This window comes from Aulonocara stuartgranti, assembly GCF_965226115.1.
Source record: "Aulonocara stuartgranti genome assembly, chromosome: 18".
Lineage (NCBI taxonomy): Eukaryota > Metazoa > Chordata > Actinopteri > Cichliformes > Cichlidae > Aulonocara > Aulonocara stuartgranti.
Genome location: NC_138954.1, coordinates 16,657,001 through 16,678,183, shown reverse-complemented (window position 1 = coordinate 16,678,183; position 21,183 = coordinate 16,657,001). Strand labels below are relative to the sequence as shown.

Here is a 21,183-nt window from a genome sequence, read left to right as displayed (position 1 = left end):
ACCAATAGTTACGTTTGTGTGATGCAGTTAGCGGAACTTGCGATGGGCCTCGTGATAAATCAGTTTCCTTAATAGATGACATGCATGCGATATATGGGCTTGTAGAAACCTTTAACATTGGCTCGGTGCAGGTACACAGGCAGCACCCGCAGTTCCTCCAGCCAGTGCAGTGGCAGCAGACCTCCATAGTGCTATTCAGCTGCGTTAAAGTAGTCTCTTTGCCCTGGATGCCAGTAATCGACAACATTCCCACTTTTCTTTTTAAAAAAAGGCCATTTTTACAGCTCAAACGTCACTCAACTATTCACAAATCCATCATCATCCCTGTATCCTCTTTCTCGAGCCTTCCCAGCTTCTGCTTCTTACAGAAAGCATCAAGGCAAACGTCCATCTGTGGTAAACCTGAGGAGTATTTCAGCCTGCTGCTGCTGCTGCTGCTGATGATGAGGATGATGCTGCTGGCCCTGTGTGCTTTATTAGCTTCGCAGAAAACTCTTGAATCCCTGAGTGTTTCACAAAATTTACGATGCCTCTCTCGCTATAAGCTGGTGTGGCAGGGTGCTTACAAGGAAGGCTTGCTTTTAATCCATTATGGGCTGACAGACAGTCAGTGCAGTGTGCATCTATGGAGCTCACTGAGATGTAGAAATCAGGCTTCACCTCAGTGCTTTCAGGCTTGTAGCCTCAGTGTGTCCAGCTCGCTGCTCGTACAGGCATATTGAGCTGAGCTGCTCCATTCCCTGGTCATAGGTCAGGTGCAATCTGTTTGATATACTGTGGGTCTCACTTCTTACGGAGGGGACACACACATTGACATGTCATTGATGATTTTATGTCCTAGCACATGCCTCCCTCCCATCCCGTTTGTGCTGATGTTCTAAATCAAAAAGGTGTTGGGTCAAGGCGGCAGAGGTACACTGTCAGGAAATCGGGCCTGAGTGAAACGCTGTCGCTCATGTCTGGTCCATATGTCAGGCGCGAGATAGCCAGGGACAAGTTGTTTGAATCCTCCACGCTGCTGTGTTGCTCTCCGGATCTGCTGATAACTGGAGACTAGACACTGAGTAGTACCCAACAAAATCATGATCTAAAACCTTCACACATATACACACACTGTTGATTGATTTGGAAACAATGTCTGCACTGCACAACCAAGTGTTCCTCCACACACTAATCAATAATCTGCTGTTCCTCCTGCAGCTGTATCCCACTGGGTCATTTAAAAATTGGGACTAGTTAAACGTCTTGAAATACACAAGTGGGAGAAGCCGTTCTAAGGCATCACTAGAAGCAGGGAATGTACACATTGCCATTAATTATACATGTTAACACATTCGAAGTGCTGTTATACTCCCCCAGCATTAGCCAGCAGCTTGATATGTAATAAGAGTTACTCTGCATATTCAAGGGTTCCACTTTCTGTACTCTAAGCGAGGCAGAAGTTCATTTCTTTAAAATGCCACATGGCTTTATTCAGTGACCTATTTTGATCATAAAAATGAGTGCCGGGCTGAAAACGTAGCACAAATTTCTTGACAACGGTGGCAGAGGAAACTCAGATAGTGGCAGCCAGGGTAAGGAAAATAGAAGGTGAAAATGAAAACATTTAAAGGAAGTGTTTTAGTCCTTCTGACATTTTACCTCCAGCAGTTGTTCTATCTGAAAGGCATTTGAAAGGCCGGACATCTTCATTACAATCTAGCCCCAGAGCCCAAAAAGCAGAGAGGAAAAATGTATCACACCTGATGTGTCTGTGGGGCTTTTACAGCAACTGTTTGTCCAGCCATCCATACGAACTGCTCCAGATGTTGAATCCATAGAGGAGGAGCCATATGCTTTTATTTGCAGCGTGATGTATGAGCAGCGCAAATAAAAAGAGAACTGTATATATTTCTCTCCAAGGGAGCGTGCGGGGAAAATATATTAGTGGGCTGTGCCACAAAGTCACTGTCATGCAACAGGAAAACTATTAGTCTGGCTTAGCGGAGACTGATGGCTAATGAAGCAAATGCGCACCAAACTCTTCATGGCGGGGAAGACAGAAGACACAACTCTCATTTATATGCACCTCATATACCAGCCCATCTGATTTAGAGCTTTGAGACTGCAATGTAGACTTAACTCACTGAAAGCTACACCTAGATGATGACTGCTTTGAGAAAACCAATAAGAACTTATAATACCAATAATGATAAAATGAGACAAGCATGCTGGAAGTAACAAAACCCAGTGTAGAGAACCTTTATACCGGCACGAGTGGATTTCTGTTGAGGGTGAGCAGTGTTTCCTTTGTGCTTTACAACCTGTAAGGAGCCCAGGCTGGACAATTTTAGGTCACATTTGATTAATGTGGAGAATCTGCTTGTTCATTAAGCACTGCTGCCCTGACAGCACGCCAGAGTCGCAAATCAGCCTCAGTGGAAGCAGATCCTGTGCACTGTAAACTGCGGTGTTGTGTTTCCTTGTGAATGATTTGCAGTTCATTCAACATGTGAATAGTAAAATAGGGCAAACATAGTAAAACAGCCCTCAGCTGCACAGTTTTTACTTACAGTTGTGGAACAATTTTATGGGCCCAACTTAAACAACTGTGGATCGGTGCGCACCACAAGTTTATGTCTGGGTGAAGCAGCTAGTCAGCCAAAGTTATTTTATTTAAGCCATGAAACACCGTGGCGTCCACTCATGCAGGAATAACTTCAAGAGCTTCAGCAGCTGTAAATGATAAAATATAGATACATTTATTACTGGAATACGTGATATCAAAGGGGAAAATTAGGGACTTTCATCCGGTTCTCGAGTACATCCTTCCACAAAGAGCAGAAAAGGAAGAACATATAGGTTCTCTAAAATTAGATAATAAGCAGCCTGGAAGCCTGGCTGGTCTTTGGTACCTACTGATTAAAGATGCCTCAGCAGAGACCTCAAGGTTAGATCATTGCACTCCTGCAAAGGCTCCACCAAGCATGAGCCTTATAGATCTCTCCAGAGTAGTGAGACATCACCAAAAAAAATCAAGCTTTAATACTGCTACAGCTTCTCGATTGTGAGGATTTACTGTTTTCTTCTTGTGTTTTAAATCATGTTGACTTTAATGCATTTTTGAAGATATTACTCTGATGAGCATTTTAAACTATTTCCCCATATTATATAGAATTAAATGTTTGTGGATAATGCAAAGGGATTTTTTAAGAGCAGTTTTCTGGTAAATATGTTGCAGATCAAATGACCACAGAGGAATCATTCATATCTCTGTGGCTTTTTCCTGTATTAATTCATATAAAAATCTTCCAAACAGAAGATTTACCCATGCACAACATACATATACGCTCATCAATCCCCCTACCCGATCCCAGGATAGTAATTTTCACATCACACATTATGAGTTTATAAATAATTTGTCCAAGCGTTTGAGAGATGGCTCTATACTTTTCTACTTTATATTTAGTAAGTGAACAGCTGCGTCCCTCGACTGTGTAGCATCATTTCAGCGTAGCCCAGCCTTCAGCAATATGCTGAGCTTTTTAATCCTTTCATGTACTCAACACACAGCATGGTGCCATTTCCAGGCCCCAAAGTCCTCCCCTGTGAGGCACTCCAGGCTTCATTGGTTAAAATCTAAAAATGATGACATGCACATTGTATATATATTTAGGATCTGTTCATAATTAGGAGAGTGAATTCTATTATTCAGTGTGGTATAAAAGCTGTGGCATTCATTTGATGAACCCAATTAAGACCCTCGTGTACGATATCATGCTTGAATTGCCCAGCCTGTTTATCCTTAGGCATTGCATCATAATGTCATGTGTAATATATATTAAAAAAATGCAATTCAATTAAAGAACCTGTCAGCAGCAAACATGCTGCGGGATCGGTTTAGTTTAGAGTTTGTTATCCATCGTGTGCCTGTTTCTGCCCCCAGATATCCAGCGATGTAATAGGGAACCAGTTTGTGAGATGATTCTCACTGATTTAAGTTGGCACCTACCTGATATCTGGTGGCTCCCTGCTGCCAAAAAACATAAATCATAGTCAGGAAGGTCATGAGCTCAGTCTATAAATGTGTCTATCACTAATTTACTCCTCTGCCTATCATTCACGAGCATCTGGCATGAAGAGTGCCGCTGGCTGTAACTGGAGATCTCAGGTATCGACTTACGAGGTAATAAAATACGTTTTTTTTTTTTTGACAAATACGCTAAAAGAACTGAAAACGTGGGGAGATGCTCTTTACATCTCGCCCCAATGATCGATCTCCAACGTAATCAGAGAAAAAAGAAAGAAGTGTAGCACCTCCAGCGTTACACTAAAACAGGCCCTGTTGAATACAAGATGTACTCTGTAAATACGCAACTGTTCAAACAGCTGCCTCTTGACATGAGCCTGTTCACTGCTGGAGTAAGGCTGAGGGGTGAGCTTATTAGCGTCAGCAGCAGACAAGCCAGCACACAACAGTTTTAGCACAATTCTTCGTGTCAAAACCAAATAATCAGTCAGCAGAGAATTATTCTGGCTTCAGAGTTGTGTCCATTTGTTGTTACTGCTTCGAGCTGCCTGCTGTTATTATGAAAGTAACAGCTGATTCACAGATGATCACAATTCGTAGATTTTACCTTCTTAAATGTAATTGTTGCTGCATTTTTGGTCTTCTTTGGTAGAAAATGGAATTTATTTGGGTGATGGATCATCGATCCCAGAAACTTCAGTGCTTTTTGTATTTTAATTTTTGTATTTTATAAGAAAATTATAGCTATAAAGTCAAGTGTAGTAAGGTGAAGGTTTTCTTTATGTGCTCTTCGGTTTTTTATGAAGCATATAGTTCATACACCAGAAGACAAAGTCAAAGCCGATCACTGTGCTGGCTCTTAAAACTTTAATTCGTACCTACCTAGAGGAAACAGACCCAACCAAACCAAATATAAAGATGATTGTCTTTTTGTTTGTGTTGAGTTGATCGAGCCTGGCTGATATCAGCAGACCGATACTGTGCACTGATCTACTGGTATCGGCATTTATAACGGATATAACAAGAAGAGACAAGAGAAATACCTACTTGGCTCACTTTGATTTTGATTGTTTTCCGTTACAGTTAAGTACCACCAAATGTGCATGGGGTTGTTATAGCCAGGGGTGCACATAAGTGGTGCACAGGTGCGCATTCGCTGTCAAAATAAAAGACGCGCACCAGATAAGAAGTTGCAACGTGCGTTTGCGTACATATAAAAGGCGCTGTTTTTGTCCGCTAGAGTTTTCACGGCATATTCTGCATCACATCTCTGTGCGTCCATCATTTGTTTGAAGCCAGCTCACCTCCTGGAATCACTTTTCTGAGAATACGTGCTTCTTTTGCGGTTCGGACTCCCTCTGACATTTCTTTGGAGGTTGAGGAACACCAAAGTAATTGCAGGAGCTTGCTTCTTCGACATCTTTAAGAGTTCTAAAAAAATGTCTGTACTCCTCCAGAAAATCGTATGTACGCAAACGCGCGTTGCAACTGCTTATCTGGTGCGCGTCTTTTATTTTGACAGCGAATGCGCACCTGCGGACCACGTATGTGCACCCCTGGTTATAGCAGTGTGAGCAAAAGTCCCGTTATGTCATTGTATGCGACTCAAACACAACACAACAATGGAGGACGAGGAGGTGATGGTATACCTGTGTATGGCGTTTGTCAGATTTGGTTACCCGTGATTTGTGTGCAGGCATTTGCTTTATTGCCGGGTTTGGCGGTTTTAAGGAGTCGCTCTCATGATCCATCGAGTGATGTTATTGACTGGCCGATCGGTGGAACGAACCGAGCCGAGCAGAGAAGGTTCTAGTGGAAAAGGACTATATCTTATCACTGTTAATGTTGCATAGTTTGCCCACCAAATGGCAATCTGTAACTTCCCTTTTGGCCACACGTGTTTGGAGTGCCACAATTACAACAACCAGCTGATCCGAGCAGTTGTAAGCGTAAAGGAGTCATTAAATAACCACACGTAACAAATGCTAGAAAAAACTGTTTAGCTTTCAAGAATCTGAAATAAATATAAATCTGGCAGTATATCAGAATATTGGTGCTTTCCAGATTAAGTCAGTTTTTACCTCTCTGGTGCCCCCTTAACCTCGGATTTCCTTCTCAGAAAGCCAGAGCTGCTCCACTAACCCTGAGCCAACAATTCAAGACAGCAGCAGTGAATGTAAACATGAATAAAACTATAAAACTTGTAGTGTCGTGTTTTTGTCACTTGCTAAATATTCAACGCACAGAGCACTGACAAGACGGTTTCCATGACTGTGCTGCAGCGACGTTCTTAAATCCAAATATTATTTTGTAATGCTGGTGGTAATGAATGACTCTACCTTGCTAAAAAACAAGACAAGTCATGTTTCTTGCTTGCTTGTCTGTAATGATAAACAGTTATGATCACAGATCAGAAATAACTGTTGGAGGATGATGATATGATGATGTAAATTTCTTTACAAAGCAGCTAAATATAATTCATACTTTGCCCACGTTGACTCTACAGCTTTAAAAGTTATAGGCTGGATTCAGAAGGTAAACATATCAGGCATTAGATGAAGCTGCCAGCTCATAACAGAAGTGTCATTGTTTTCTCACGTGAACTGGCAGATCTTGTGAAATCTCATCAGTGCAATGCCGTTGCTGTTGAGTGGAACTGCTTCTGAGACGCCATAATATTTGAGTAACATAATACCTCCTATCATCGCTCTCCAAATTAAAAAAGCTGCACTCTCAGGCACCATATGTTCCAGGTTGCAGAACAAATGAACATACAGTAAGTGAAACCCATCTCAATTTTCGAGAGGGAAAGCTACGTGTGGCGGAGCACTCTGCAGACAGCTGCTCCACCTACGCACAAACGGCCATTTATCATCCTGTATGGGCCACAGCTGTCCTCAGGTCTACGAGATGGAGATGTCATGTTACAATCTCCACACCATCTAGCTAATCTCACGCTGCTCTCTTGCTGTGTTTTCAGCCATTGTGTCAGACACAAGAGCGTTATTTGAAAAACATTGCTTGGCAAATTGGTAGGACTGAAAATATCTGATGGCGTGGTTGTAAAAGGAGTTCTGCTGACTCGACTTAAAAGGCACAAAAGGTTTGGCCTATTTCATCTTTGGAGAAGCACTGGCATCTGACAGGATATACAGGAGGGCACCTGTGAAGACAAAGTGCTCATATCAGAGCTGCAGACACATTTTTCAGCTGACCATGTGAAGGCATTCATTTTTAAAGCAGGCCTGCAAATGATGTCAGGATTTTTCTTACATCCGTTACACACAGCCGGCCTGACTCTGACAGTTTGGAGAGCAAGTGGAGGCAAAAGCCTTAAAAAGTTCAACCTTTAAAGTTAGCAACAGCGCTTAGCACAATCAGTATATCAGTGAAACTAACACACTTTCACAAATTTAGAAAAAAAACATGTCATAGGTAAAAAAAAACAACATTTATTCTTCTGTAATAATAATCAGAAATAAACAGGACAGTTCATGTCATAGATGCTAAAATCTAATTTACTACAACCTTTACTACTGCTTTCCATATCTCCCACTCATCCTTTCAGTTTACTGCATCAGGAAATTTCTAATATTGGGAGTCACAAGATCCAGGTTTTGCATATTTAAGCTGGTTTTATCTTAATAAACATTCATTCAATCTTACCAATAATCAATTTATTTTTGGAAAACATAGAGAAAAGCACAAAAATCATTAAATGATGGAATTAAAAAAATCGAATCAAAGTTGGTAAAGATAAATCCTTCTTATTAACTAGTAGTGGTACTATAATGCAATACAGTTCACGCTACACTGTAAAGAACAGTTTCAGACTACAGTCAGATGCCAGTTTATTAAGAACATATTGTTAAAGCAAATGTAGTGCAGTATATTCTCATGCAACACAGTCTCACTGCAGTTTGTGAAACAGCCTGAACGTGTGATTCATGTTACTGGACGGGAATCTTACCTCCTTATTTTTGTTAACCTGAGCATGAGTTTGCATCAGATCAGTGCTTTATTCATTCATTCATGTCCATGAACTTGAATTGAAGATTTCCCACCTTTAAAAGAGGAAAAGTCCTCTTTGGAAGTGGCTTAAATCATTTCACAGCTCACGGGAACCAGCTAGGACTACAAGGATTTTTGTTTTGTTTTGTTTTTTGTTTTTAAAAATTTCCAAATAAAACATTTGCAAAAGAAAAATAGTACTTAATTATAATTTCAAATAAACAACGAAAGGTCCAAAAATGATTGCCACTTTTTCAAATCTCCACTTTCTCGGTTGCCAGGGTAACTATGAAGACCACACAACATACATGTTTCAGGCTGGAAACATGCTTCCCGTTGAAAGACTCAAAGCTTTGCTGACTGTGTTATAAACACAGGCTAATTTGGGCCCATGTACACAAACAAGAGGTGAATAAAAATCCACCTCATTTATAGTTAGTTAGTGAAGGATTATTTATGCAGGACATCCCACTGAGATGAAGACCTCTTTTGCACACAAAACCTCTATAGTAATATAATCCGCTACACACACACACACACACACACACACACACACACACACACACACACACACACACACACACACACACACACACACACACACAATGTATGAGAAATATGGGCCAGTAAAGTTTTACAGCTACCCAGAGAAATGAACGTCTTCACAGCTTCAAGCTGTGTTGCAGCTCATTCCAGCATTAAGGTGCTTAATGCTGGAAATCAGTCGTCACCAGTTCAGACTTTGTGTGAGGACTTTTCCTCTCTCCTGGGAGAGGTTAAATCAACACCTTTTTGAATCACATTCAACAGAAAACAAATACTGAAACTGTCACTGTGGGCTTTATTACACTGTGTTAGCTGGTATTTAATCTATTTTAGGTGTATTGATTGTTCTGTGTTGGAAACACTTTCTAAGGGAAGACCAAGCGAGGAGATATCGGTGAGTCATTAGCTAATAATTAGATCATAATGATCCGCTACTTATTTTAATTATCAGCTACTGTTTTCACGCCGCCTCAGATAATAAAGCATCTTGCTCAGTAGATACTCAGTAAATGATTGTTTCTTCAGGATTACTTTGCCTTTACCTGTTTGTGTGTCCACTCATGTAACAGAAAAACATTCTCACATCATCACAATGAAAGGTGAAAGAAAACTGTGTAGCTAAGCTATAGTAAAAAAGAATCAACACTAAACAGACATTATTCATTTTAAAGAGTTCAACATTCAAGTTTCCAAAATGCAACACAGCATGAGAAAGAAAGTTTAAAAGAAACTGACTAAAAGATCGACGCTGCACCCGTAGGAGCTGCTCATCCATTGAAACCCATCCCACGAAGCTCCCAGCGCACAGTTTTTGTTCTGCTGTTAATGTCAGAGGAGGTTTTTGGGACCCAAAACCAGCGACCCTGCTCTGTGACATTACGTGGTCTGCTGAGGTGCTTATCTAAACTCTTCCACTTGGCAATAAAACCTCTTAAAGTTGATAGCTGACCATCTAGGAGAGAAGAAGATTTCTCAGACTCATTTGTTGCACTGGTGGCGTCCTACACTACCACACTCGATTATGTTAAGCCTTTTAATATGATCCGTTCTTTCCCAGACTCAAGTAAGAGGTGAGGCCCAATACTTCTGTCCAACAGCTTGAATCAGCAGCTGGAGATCTGTTGAGACTGATCATTTTTTAAAAGAATAATGATATCACACAGCTATATTGAGTTCTTGCGCTGATTCTGACATAATATTAGTATTTGAGAGTTTTCTGAAAATTTCTTCTGTTTCGATTCAGCCCATATTCCTTAAAGGTGCTCGCGCTCTTGTTCCCTTCTCTGTTCTCCAGTGATTAACAAACATTTGCAAGTTTCACTAAGTCTACTTTTACAGTATAATCAGAAGTCAGTGATTTATGCATGAAATGTGGCCTCAAATGCATATACTGTGAGTTCTTTTAATCGCGCGGAACAATGATCAAAGTAGCAACGCTGCAACTCAACAAAAGGGTGGCAACGAGCCAAAAATACATACTAACGAGGAGGGTTTCTCAAGGATGAGCAATTGGAAGTTAATAAACGTGTTGAGATAGTCATGTGTGCTTAGCATACGAAAAACACAAGAAAGGCGAAGAATATGAGTTAATTGCATTTCGGCATTTGCGTTCATGAATCGACAGTGGGGTGTTTGAGTGCATCCTTCATCTTAGACTGAGAAACGAGATTCACAGTTGTGAGTTTGTGTTTGCATCTCTGCTTTTTTTTGTTTGTTTGTTTTAACCAGGTGGTTATTTAAAAAAAAAAAGCTGTGAATTTGCTTCTGATTCAACATCCCACATAAACGCAGCATTTGCAGTGAAAACACACTTGTCTGTATTAAGATTACATCTTTTGAGTCGTAGCCAAAAGCATGTAATCAACAGTCAGCCTTGTTTCAGAGCATTACTTGAAGACTTGCATTTTCTTTTCTTTTCTTTGTTTGTTTCAGCTCTCGAGTGGTTCTAGGATCGGGATGATACCATAGCCACATCCTCCTCCTGTTACTGCAGCACGACCACCGATAAGGGACCTCGAGGAGAGAAACCTCACTTCACGATAGCCTCTTTTTGCTCTCCAGCACCGGCTCCTCTGGGAATAATCCTGCAGCACTTACAGAGTAGCAGGAGAGGTGACAGCATTGCTCCCCCACCACCCAAGTCTGACAGCCATGATCCGGGAAGGCCCTCTGCTACGACTCAGATCGGGGATCAACTCACTGCTCGATGGCTAGGGCTGAACGTACAAAGAGCTGGGGGCCTTTCTGCTGAGGTAAGTCTCCGACTCCCTCTGCAGCACAGGTTCTATAATTCAAGTATGAGCCATTTTTGCTCTGCGCTCGTTTTGTTGAGTCAAGTGGCAGTCATGTCTGATTATAACTGAGTGGAACCGGTTTATGTAAATGCGGCTTTCTCACAACATTACTCAAAGACTACTTGCGTCTGTATGGAAGCAGTCAGATAATTTAAAAATGCGTGCATGTTATTTTGGGCAGAGCGCACTTTTACTTTCTAAACACATAATCTGTAGTAGTTTTGTAGTAGCACTTTCCACAGTCTTCTGCTTCCACCAGTAACACGGTTCATTTCTGGGAGCACTGGATTCGATATTGAAACATTTATTAGGATACCTGGGCTCTCACCTTTGTAATCAATTATTCATTAACCCTTAATGGTCTCCGGTTGTCTCCTGACATTGCTCAGTGAGGATTTTCTTTCGTTCTTGTCGCTTAGAAGAGGCACGTTTCGATGAAAAAAACATTTCTCTCCTTTGTCTGTGTTTTGTATGAGACTATAATGAGAATAGGCATCCCGCTAACAATGCTGGTTTAAATCAGCTCTGTGGTTTTGCTGCAGCAGGCCAGTCGTGTCTTTAAGCATTTGTCTCCTCCGACTAACTCAGTCTTGTTTTTCTCTATTGCAGTATCCCTCACTGCATAGTAGCACATGGATTTCAAGACTTCAAATGAAGAGGTTGGTAGAATTCAATCAATGTAACAATTGAGCAAGATTATAGAAAGCGGCGAGGCATTTTCAGGCACTTGGAAACAGTGTTAAAGCATGCAAGGTATCTGAGGGCCTGTGGCTACAACAGCAGCGGGGCACATACAGTGCAGTTTGTGCATGTGCAGTCTCACTGGGCCCCCTTTATCCCCCTTTAATCTGTCAACTGCAAACTCCCCCCACAAAAAAAACCAAGTAAAGCTACACAACAAAACACACCACTTAATGTCTTTTAGCTTTCACTTTATGAGCTCATCTTATCTGACATCCTGAGCAACAAGGGAAGGTGGTGATGATGGATCTGCAGCTGATTTACTCTCTGATAGCGTTTCTCAAGCAGAGACCATAGCCGCTTCATTTATCACCCAGCTATCATAAATTAGCGAGGCTAGCCATGTAACATGCCGGCACAAAGGCACACCGAAACCCTCTGTGCTTTTCATCATGCTAACTTCTGCTTACTTGCATCCTCTCTCCTTCCCTGACCTGGAAAATGCACGGCGAGTGGAGGCTTCTGGATGAGTAAGAGTGAGGAAACACAGGTGTACCCTGTGCTGAAGTCTTTTATATGCTGGAATGATGTATACATGCTGCAAGTTTTTTCTTGCAGCGCCTATGACAGAACAAAGTTGCAGTTGTGATGCAACACAGTACACACTCATGGGAGGGTGATCAATCTTGACAGTTCAGAATATACAGGCTGATTACTTGCTAAATGTGTTGGCGTCACAGAGTCGCAGCTTTTTTCACTCGCTTAATGGATGAATGAGGAAATGTAAAATATACAGATCATCAAAGCCACAGCTTTTTATTTATCTATTTTTTGAATTTGCAATCTGACGCTGCTGTATGGTGCATCATTGTGCAGATGGTGCTGCAAGTAAATAAATAGCTCAGAAATCATAACAAAAAAACCAACCCAGCAACACTGACTTAGAAGATTAAAATGAATGTTCAATGATAACTAAATCATTAACAGTGATTCTGTTGTTACAGAGCAGCCATGTTGATCAAAGTGTGCATCGAAACGAATAAAGACCTCTTTTTTATGTTAGAGAAGAGGCTCTTTGGGCACTCGTACCAGCTGGGGTTGACAGTTTTGCAGCACATCACAAGTAACTGATGCTGCTAAAGACTGACCCGAGGAACCGAGGATTTCTCTTTGGGCAGCTTCCTCACATCTCTGCCTTGCATCGCATCTCACAGCTGGGAGATGCTGAGATGTGAGGCACGCGATGTTGACAAGCTGGTTGTCCGTTTTTGCTCCTCGACCGTCTTTTTTTTCAAAATGCAACAAAGTTTACTGCAGGTCCTCTTGATAGGAAACATCAGAAAAATTTATTTTCCTTTAAAAAAAAAAAAAATCTCGTTTGGCGTTCGCTGTAATGGTCCTTGATTAAAAGAAGATTCCCTCATAGTTTGCCACATGCACGCCAGCAGACTACAGCTGATAATGGTGGGGTGTTTCGGAGGTTGGTGTGAATTATAGTGAATTATAAAATAGGATAAAGGATGAGGTTCATTATGTGCAATACAAGCACTGCAGCGGGTCAAATAATGCTCAGTCACCTGAGATGCTGTCTGACCCGGCTAATATACAAACACTACTACCCTCATTTCGCTTGGCTAATGACTTTCACACAGACACGCATTACCTCAAATAACGTGAATTAATGGCTCCCTCATTTCATTTCTCACGCTGCAGCTGCAGGCGAGGGCTTGGCTCTTCACGTTCCTCATTTAGGGTGAAAGATAATATGCTCCGCAAACTGACTTTGATTCAAGTTCGACCCGCAATTTTGAGAGATACTCTCGCTGTCTCTCTGTCTGAGAATAGCAGTCATGCAACCAGCCTGTCTTGTGAACCGATGAGTGGCGTATCCTGGGCGACAAGGATGCTGACACTGGTGGCTTTCTTCTATTAGCAGTCTTGTCAGGTGAAGGTGCTCCTTTCATGTAGACCTTTTTAAGTCAAGGACAGGACAGGCATCACAATTAGCTGGGGATGAGGAAGGATACGCAGAATGCAAATGCATGCAGATTAGCGTGTTTTAAACGGTTCACTGGAAACACACACGCCGCTCTCACACTCGCTCGTGGAAAGCAGGGAGATTCAAATGCAGAGGTCGATTTGATTTGAGCCACTGAATTTCACAGCTTCTTAATTTGTCACCATTTGATATAATAATACAATGTGATGATATAATTTGGGTTTCTGTGTCTCAGCGTGGAACAGAGGGTACAAAAGTGTTATTTGGATTCGCAGAATGCGGCTTATAAGCCATATATCAATTGTTTTCTTGTATATTTTGTTATCCAAATTGGTTGTTTATTACTCAGAGCTGCTATTGTGGTTATTTGGTCCGACATTAGCCTTAACAAGAAGAGTAATTTAAAAAAAAGAAGAAAATAATAGACACCAAAACCCTGTTTCCTAATTTCCATGTTCATTCTGCAGCGAGTATTCTCAATGACATTTCATTTCATGGCCAGTTAATTTAGTCATGGAGGGATGATGAATGATTTTATCTCTCTGACTGTTCACAGACAAAGACTGGGATTTATTTGATGCAAGAAGGTAATGAGGAGCCGTTTAATATTCGACTACACTTGGCCAAAGATATTCTGACCATTCAAGAGCAAGATGTCATCTGTGTGTCAGGAGAGCCTTTCTATTCGAGCGTAAGTAACCCAGTCATAATTACAGACGCTGAAATCAGTAACGTATACAGCAGCGCGGGGTAATGAAGGTTACAACACAAAAGTGCTGAGAACACAGCTCAGTGTCTGTGTTAATGGAAAGCCTACATGAGTGAATCTATTCCTCATAAATCAAGTGTAGTCATTAAATAATAATTCACCTACTGAGTTTAACATTTAGCTCTCGCTTGTCATCACCCCTGACAACTTTTCCTTCACATTAATTATTGCGCGGGTTTCTTGTGCGAAAAAAAAATATTCAGCTGAGACCCGAGACCGTGACCTTTCCCAAAATGGAATTATTCATTCAATAACATTTTCCTGGATAAAAATCCTCAAATGACAAATGGTGGTTTGTGTCCTGTGAAACATCATTAATAATCAGCGAAAAGGGCAAAGGCACCGGTATGCAAATACAACTGCAACGTATCAGTCCAAGTGCTGGTGACCAAGTTCAGTTGAATATTTGGATTGAATTTTACATTTCATTTAAGAAATTGCTGAATACGCTGCATGCATGCACCTTGAGCAACAGAGTGTTCATATTCGATGCCATACAAACCTGACTGTCATTGAAAAATGTATCAGAGCCCACCCGAGACAACTTTTAACTTCAAAAGTTGTTGCAAAACATAAAATACACTCACTGGTGACGTTAGTACCGTAATTGTCGGGCTATAAGCCGCTACTTTTTGCACAAGCTTTGAACCCTGCGGCTTTTAGTCAGGTGCGGCTTTTCTATGGATTGTCCATGATTTTTGTCATATCGTAAGACGATTTGTTTTGTTTGTTCCGCTGTTGTACGGCACTACGTTGCCTGGCGGAAGGATCGGGGTTCAAGAGTGGTATGTTAGTCACATGTCCGTCCGCCAGGCAACATAGTGCCGTACGAAGTAGCGCGAAAAACAAACTTCAAAGTAGCGCTACGCATTCAGCGGGAGTCGTGGATGACGAGCGGCGATAAACTTGCGAAAAGCAAGTTATGCCCAACTCCACCGGTGGATTCTGACAGCGTGGAAAAGTGCGAAAACATCCACGATCACCAACGGATTTTGAAGGGCTGGACTGCTGCATGATGGAGAGGAGGACACCGCCACGGCCCTTCTGAGGGTGTTCGACTCTGATACTGACAACGAGGATTTCTTTGGTTTTGAAAGTGACAACGAAGGAGAGAAGCGGAGAGTGGATGACGAAGCCATCCTGAGCCTGTTCGTTTCCGACATTGGAGGAGAGGACTTTGGTGGTTTTAGAGCGCAGGAAGAAGAGAAAGATGGTGAATGACTGACTTTTCTTCTTGTTAAAGCCGTGTCACTGCACCTGAGCCTAAAAGGTAGTCCGAATCTATTTTCTGGTGTGCTGTAGGTTACTGTTATGTACTACATGTGCAAATATGTACCCATAACTTGTTTTTCAAAATATTAATAAAAGGGGTGTGTCTCCAAACAGCCATCTCTTTCCTGACAATTCCCTTTGTGCATATTCTCTTACATATGATGAGTCAACATTGAAACACCTGCGGCTTTTAGTCAGGTGCGGCTAATGTATGTACAAAACAGGATTTTCCCCTGATTTTAGCTTGTGCGGCTAATATTCAGGTGCGCTTTGTAGTCCGGGAAATACGGTAGGTACACCTTCACCTACACTTCTTTAAATTCTCATGGCATCGATTGAATAAGGTGCTGGAAACATTGCCTCAGAGATCATCTTTTGGACCATGTTGACACGACAGCGTCACACAGTTGCGGCGGGTTTGTTGGCTGCACATCCACGATGTGACTCTCCTGTTCAGCACAACCCAGAGGTGCTCTACTGAGACTGTGGGGGCCATTTGACTGCAGTGAACTTATTGTCTGTCAGTCTGACTTGAGCTTTGTGACATGCTGCGTTATCCTGCTGGAAGCAGCCACTAGAAGATGGGTACACTGTGGTCATAAAGGGATGGATGTGGTCTTCTGTGTGGCAGTGTTCAGGTAGACGGTGGTGTTTAAAAACACAGAAAATATCCCCCACACTATTACACCACCACTAGCAGTCTGAAATGTTTACACAGGTCAGGATGGATCCACGCTTTCATGATGTTTCTGCCAGATTCTGTCCCTGCCATCTGAATGTTGCAGCAGAAATTGAGACTCATTAGACCAGGCAACGTTTTCCAATCTCCTGCCCGCTAAGAACATGAACTGTATCCTCGGTTTCCTGCTTGTAGCTGACAGGAATATCACCTGGTGTTGTCTTATGCTGCTGTAGTCTACGTCTTTCAATGTTCTTGATTGTAACTAGCTGATATTTGCCTTTCCATCTGCTGGAAGCAGTCTGTCCATTCTCCTCAGACCTGGCATTTTCACCCAGCACTCACTGGATATTTTTACTTTTTTCTGACCATTCTGTAAACCCTAGAGATGGCTGTGTTTGAAAATCCCAGTAGATCAGCAGTTTCTGAAACATGTTTCTGAGCACAAACAACCACACTACATCAAGACTACTTCAAAATCACCTTTTCCCCTGCATTCTGATGCTCATTTTGCACTTCAGCAGCTCGTCTTGACTATTTCTGCATCCTTAAAGACACTGAGTTGCTGCCATGTGATTGGCTGATTAGATATTTGCATTAACGAAGAGTTGAACCGGTGTACCTACTAAAGTGGCCAGTAAGGCACTGTAAAAGAAAATCCATAAACTACACCTGAGAAAAGAAAACACACCCAATGCAACAAAAAGTACCAAAAGAAGGCAAATATTTGTAAAATGCTCAAACTTATGCTGAAATCAATAAACCACCTTCCTGTTTTGTATTAAAAAATGTTGTAATCATTAAAACAGTTAAAGAAAAGCTTCAGGAGTTAGATCGTTTTAATTCCACATTTCCACAGCTTGAAATCATGTCCTGCAGTCTAAACTCGTCTTTCTAACTGCAGGAGAGGACTGTAACGATCAGGAGACAGACGATTGGAGGGTTCGGTCTGAGCATCAAGGTAATTTAGATCCCAGCAGATTAGGGCCGCTCCTCCCAAGCTCCTAGAATTAAGTCTGAACAAGTGGCATTGATTATTTCCTTGTCAATGTGCAACAACTGTGTCAGCCAAGGATGTTGATCTCAAGAGTCTTGTTCTCCATTTGTGATACCTTCGTAATCCAATTCTTTTTGATTTCTCTCTGTAGGGTGGAGCAGAGCACAAAATCCCTGTTGTGATATCAAAAATATCAAAGGAGCAGAAAGGTATAACGTCAGGGTTTTTTCTCCCCACTTCCCGTCATTTTCCCCCTCCTCTTGTTTGTTTGCGTTAAAGCGACTGTTCTCTTTCCAGCTGAACTGTCTGGGCTGCTTTTCATCGGAGACGGCATCCTTCAGGTAACACGCCGCATTAATGCGCGTTTACACATCTCATCCCACACCGCGAGCTAACACGTTTCCTCGTTCTTTAATAATTCATGCGCCACATGTCCATAAAACTGTGTGGCGTAATTATGCGTCCCTATAGGCTAATAAAGGTCTTTAATTTGTTGCATCTCTTTCAGCCAAAATAAATAAATAAATCGATTAAAGAAAATCTCCCACATGGCAACAGTTTTTGCCGCAGATGTCATAACAATTATTATGCTGGCCCCATTAATCATTTTGAAGATAAAGCTACAGTGATATGATGCCAGCAGTATCATTTAGGCTAACCGTGTTATTGTTGTTTCCAGATAAATGGAATAAATGTCAGGAGCTATCGCCACGAGGAAGTGGTAAGCTGTCAGCTCATATCTCATAGTTTCTCACCGCTGCAACAACTCTTTCAACAGCTTATCTTGTCTCACTTCATGATTTGTATCTTTCTGACATGTAAAGCCATTTTTTTCTCTTTCATTCCTGCCTAAATTCATCTGTAAGCAATATGTGTGAGTAAGGAGCATAAAAGTTGCACTCTGTAAATCCCTTATCTTGGATTTCCATTCTTAGCGAGGCTTTGGCACACCATGTTTCATCACAGCAAGCATTCAGCGAGAAAAACCTCACAGTTTACAGCTTCTGTAAAGAAGACCAAAAAAAAAAAAATATTCCCAAGGTTTGTTTGTTTTTCTGCTTTCCAGGTCCAGGTTTTAAGAAATGCTGGTGAAGAAGTGACTCTCACGGTCTCTTTCTTAAAGAAGACTCCAGCCTTTTTGAAACTGCCCCTTTGTGAGGACTGTACATGTGAGAACCCTCTCATTCACCCCGGTATTAGGTCTAAGTACATAATCACTATTACCGCTGTGGAAAATAATTGGCCAAGAGTATTTATAGCTGGTGGGGGTTTTTTTTCCTGTCTAGAATTGGTCGCCCTGGAAACAATAAATTTGAGTCGACTTGAGAGAAATAAAGAAAAATACGCCCAGCTCCTGCTCCATTTATTTTGGACTTCCTGTCTTGTTAAGCACTGAGTAAAGATGCTGCTTTGAGGAGTAAACCCATCTCAAGCTTCAGAAAAGATGCTAAAGACTAAACTGCAGTAATTAACAAAATCTCAGGATTGATTGCTCTCGTATGTCAGAGCTTTATTGTGAGACATGAAAGCATTTCATGAAATCCTTTCATTTGCGTATATAGGGCAGGTTGACTGGCCATCCAGCCAGTCAACGGAATACAAATTGGCAGAGAGCTGGAGCCGACTTGAGCAGCAGAACAAAGTAACACGCTTTAGATGATGGCTGTGATTCATTGCTGCTAGAAACCTTGAAATAGACGGGGGTGTAGCTGTGGGTTTATTGTTGTTTTCCTGTATGCTGCAGGCATCCCCAGTGACCAGAGTAGTGGGACCTCCTCTCCTCTGTGTGATAGTGGCCTGCACTTGAACTACCATCCTAACAACACGGTACTTTTTCATTAGCCTTTCTTTTGATTGGCTGATTTAGTAGCTGTCCTTTTGTAACTACGCAGCAGCAGATGCCAGAAAGTTGTTTCCATGCAACTGTCACTGCTTGCTGATAGCTAGGATGTTCTATCTTTATCTTTTGAGGACGGCAAATCACTTTTAATCTGCAGCTTGTGCTGTCTGTGCATCCGCAACAACCGTATAGTTGCAGCAGGACTCGGGCTCTTTGACATGGGAACAGCTTCAAATGCTGGAGGTGGGAAGGGGCTATCTCTTCTAACTTCGGTTTCACACTTCTGCAGGACACCCTGTCCTGCTCGTCCTGGCCCACGTCCCCAGGGCTTCGCTGGGAGAAGAGATGGGTGGACCTGCGCCTTATTCCTCTGCTACACTCACGCTTGTCACAGTATATCCCCGGCTCTGACGTTTCCAGGTGAGCTCTGGGACTTCGTGCTGAAGTGTCAGTTTCTTTCTTCTTAAGATGTTAGTGCAGAGATCTCTTACATTTTAAATGCTTGGGGATTTTCAAATAGAGCACACTGCAATGCTCCATCTATAAATAGACTGTGTAGAGTGTACCATTAAACACACGATCAGTATTTGGCTGGGTTAACACTTTAACTTATGCCTCACTGGTGTCTTGTGATTTGGTTGGGTTAGTGAGTAAAGCCAGATTTATGTTCCTCTGCTCGTGTCAGTTTGGGCAACTCTTTGGATACGCAGAGAAAAGGATTATAGTAACTGAACCAAAAAGCCAATAGTTCGTTGCCTGGCGCCTGTCTGGAACAGAAAAGGGACATGATAGTGAAGTTTACCACAAAGCAAAAGAAACGATTTTATATACACAGTAGTACATACACTGTATTTGTAGTTCCAGTTCACAACAGCTGTCCGATGGTGCTTTACAGTGTAAAGTAAAACCCTGCAGTATTAGCATGAACTCCCACAATCATACAGTCCCTGTAGGAAACACCCGGTGCCACCTGTGACTCAGGAGGTAGAACAGATCATCTACCAGTCGGAAGGTTGGTGGATCAATTCCCTGGCTGCTGTTAAATACACCTTAAAGTACTCTTGTGGAAGATACTGAACCCCAGATTGTGTGCACCCAAAGCTTGTATTAAGTGCTCAGTTAGAGCAGAAAAGCTCTCTATATATAACTTCAATAAGGAAGATCTGTAATCACTGAGCAGCCTGCTTTTTAAAAATTTTTTTTTTTTTTTTGCCTGTCCCATTTGGTTCTTTAGCCGTCAGAATTGTTGTCTGAAGACCAACAAGGATACCCAATGGATTTACTTTGCCAAATGGATCATCACGGCATTGCCGTATTGGTCCATTTGATCAACCTTTGTTGTTATTGTTTATTTTATTTTATTTTCAGTTGTTACAGACGGGACAGACATGACTGAGGGATAGGAAAGGGAGAAAGAAAGAGGAAGGAAAAGAAAAACAGAAGGGAAGAGGGACAGTGAGAAAGGGCACTTAAAAAGAGAAAGAAGAAAAGAAGATCTCCTGGATCACCTGTTGAGAGAAAAAGAAGAGAAAACAAGCAAAAAAAAAAAAACCAGAGCAACATACTAAACACAACACCATCACGTTAATCTAGCTGTAAACAGCAGTAAATACTAAATATTGAATGTTGTTGTGTAGCAAGCAGGACCGACAGCGCATAATGTGCTTAGAAATAGCAGCCAATAAAGGTGTAGTTTATGTCTATGAACAGTGAACACCCGTGTGCACACCTGTGTGGATCAGTGCGCTTGTATTCAAAAGGTTTCCCTGTGTAATGGTCTGCTAGAGGATGTAGAGAGCCATAACCCTGTCCCCCAGGGCATGAAGCAGGCATGGAGGAGATCCAGCCTCCAGACATCCAGAGGCCCCAGAGTGAGAGAGCCCAAGTCGGACCACCGGAGGGACATTCGTTCCACCCTTCTGAGAAGAGCTGAGGAGAGCCCCAGATGAGGGGTCACCCAGTAGCCACGAAGCAGAAGCCAGAGGGGGCTGCAGTGGCGTGCCCGCCGGCTCTGCCGGCAGCCAGCTGTGCCAGAGTGAACCGAGCCGCTTTCCTAGGCTGCCAGTCTGTTCATTACATCACTGCC

At 42.0% G+C, this 21,183-nt stretch overlaps 1 protein-coding gene across 5 annotated transcripts in view; it reads left to right on the top strand.

Moving 5' to 3' along the window:
- The window catches only part of sntg1 (syntrophin, gamma 1), a 40,610-nt gene that overhangs the window by 817 nt on the left and 18,610 nt on the right, over positions 1-21,183 (top strand). For 2 of the 5 annotated variants that reach the window (XM_082512545.1, XM_082512543.1), the window contains exons 2-11: positions 10,499-10,818; positions 11,470-11,519; positions 14,097-14,231; positions 17,165-17,221; positions 17,409-17,466; positions 17,555-17,598; positions 17,937-17,978; positions 18,324-18,450; positions 19,002-19,084; positions 19,387-19,517. In XM_082512545.1, coding sequence (XP_082368671.1) covers positions 11,493-11,519; positions 14,097-14,231; positions 17,165-17,221; positions 17,409-17,466; positions 17,555-17,598; positions 17,937-17,978; positions 18,324-18,450; positions 19,002-19,084; positions 19,387-19,517 — 704 coding nt within the window. In that variant the 5' untranslated portion in view covers positions 10,499-10,818; positions 11,470-11,492. Of the gene's footprint in view, positions 1-10,498; positions 10,819-11,469; positions 11,520-14,096; positions 14,232-15,454; positions 15,523-17,164; positions 17,222-17,408; positions 17,467-17,554; positions 17,599-17,936; positions 17,979-18,323; positions 18,451-19,001; positions 19,085-19,386; positions 19,518-21,183 lie in introns of those variants that run through there. The other 3 variants (XM_082512544.1, XM_082512546.1, XM_082512547.1) reach the window with 3 other exon arrangements.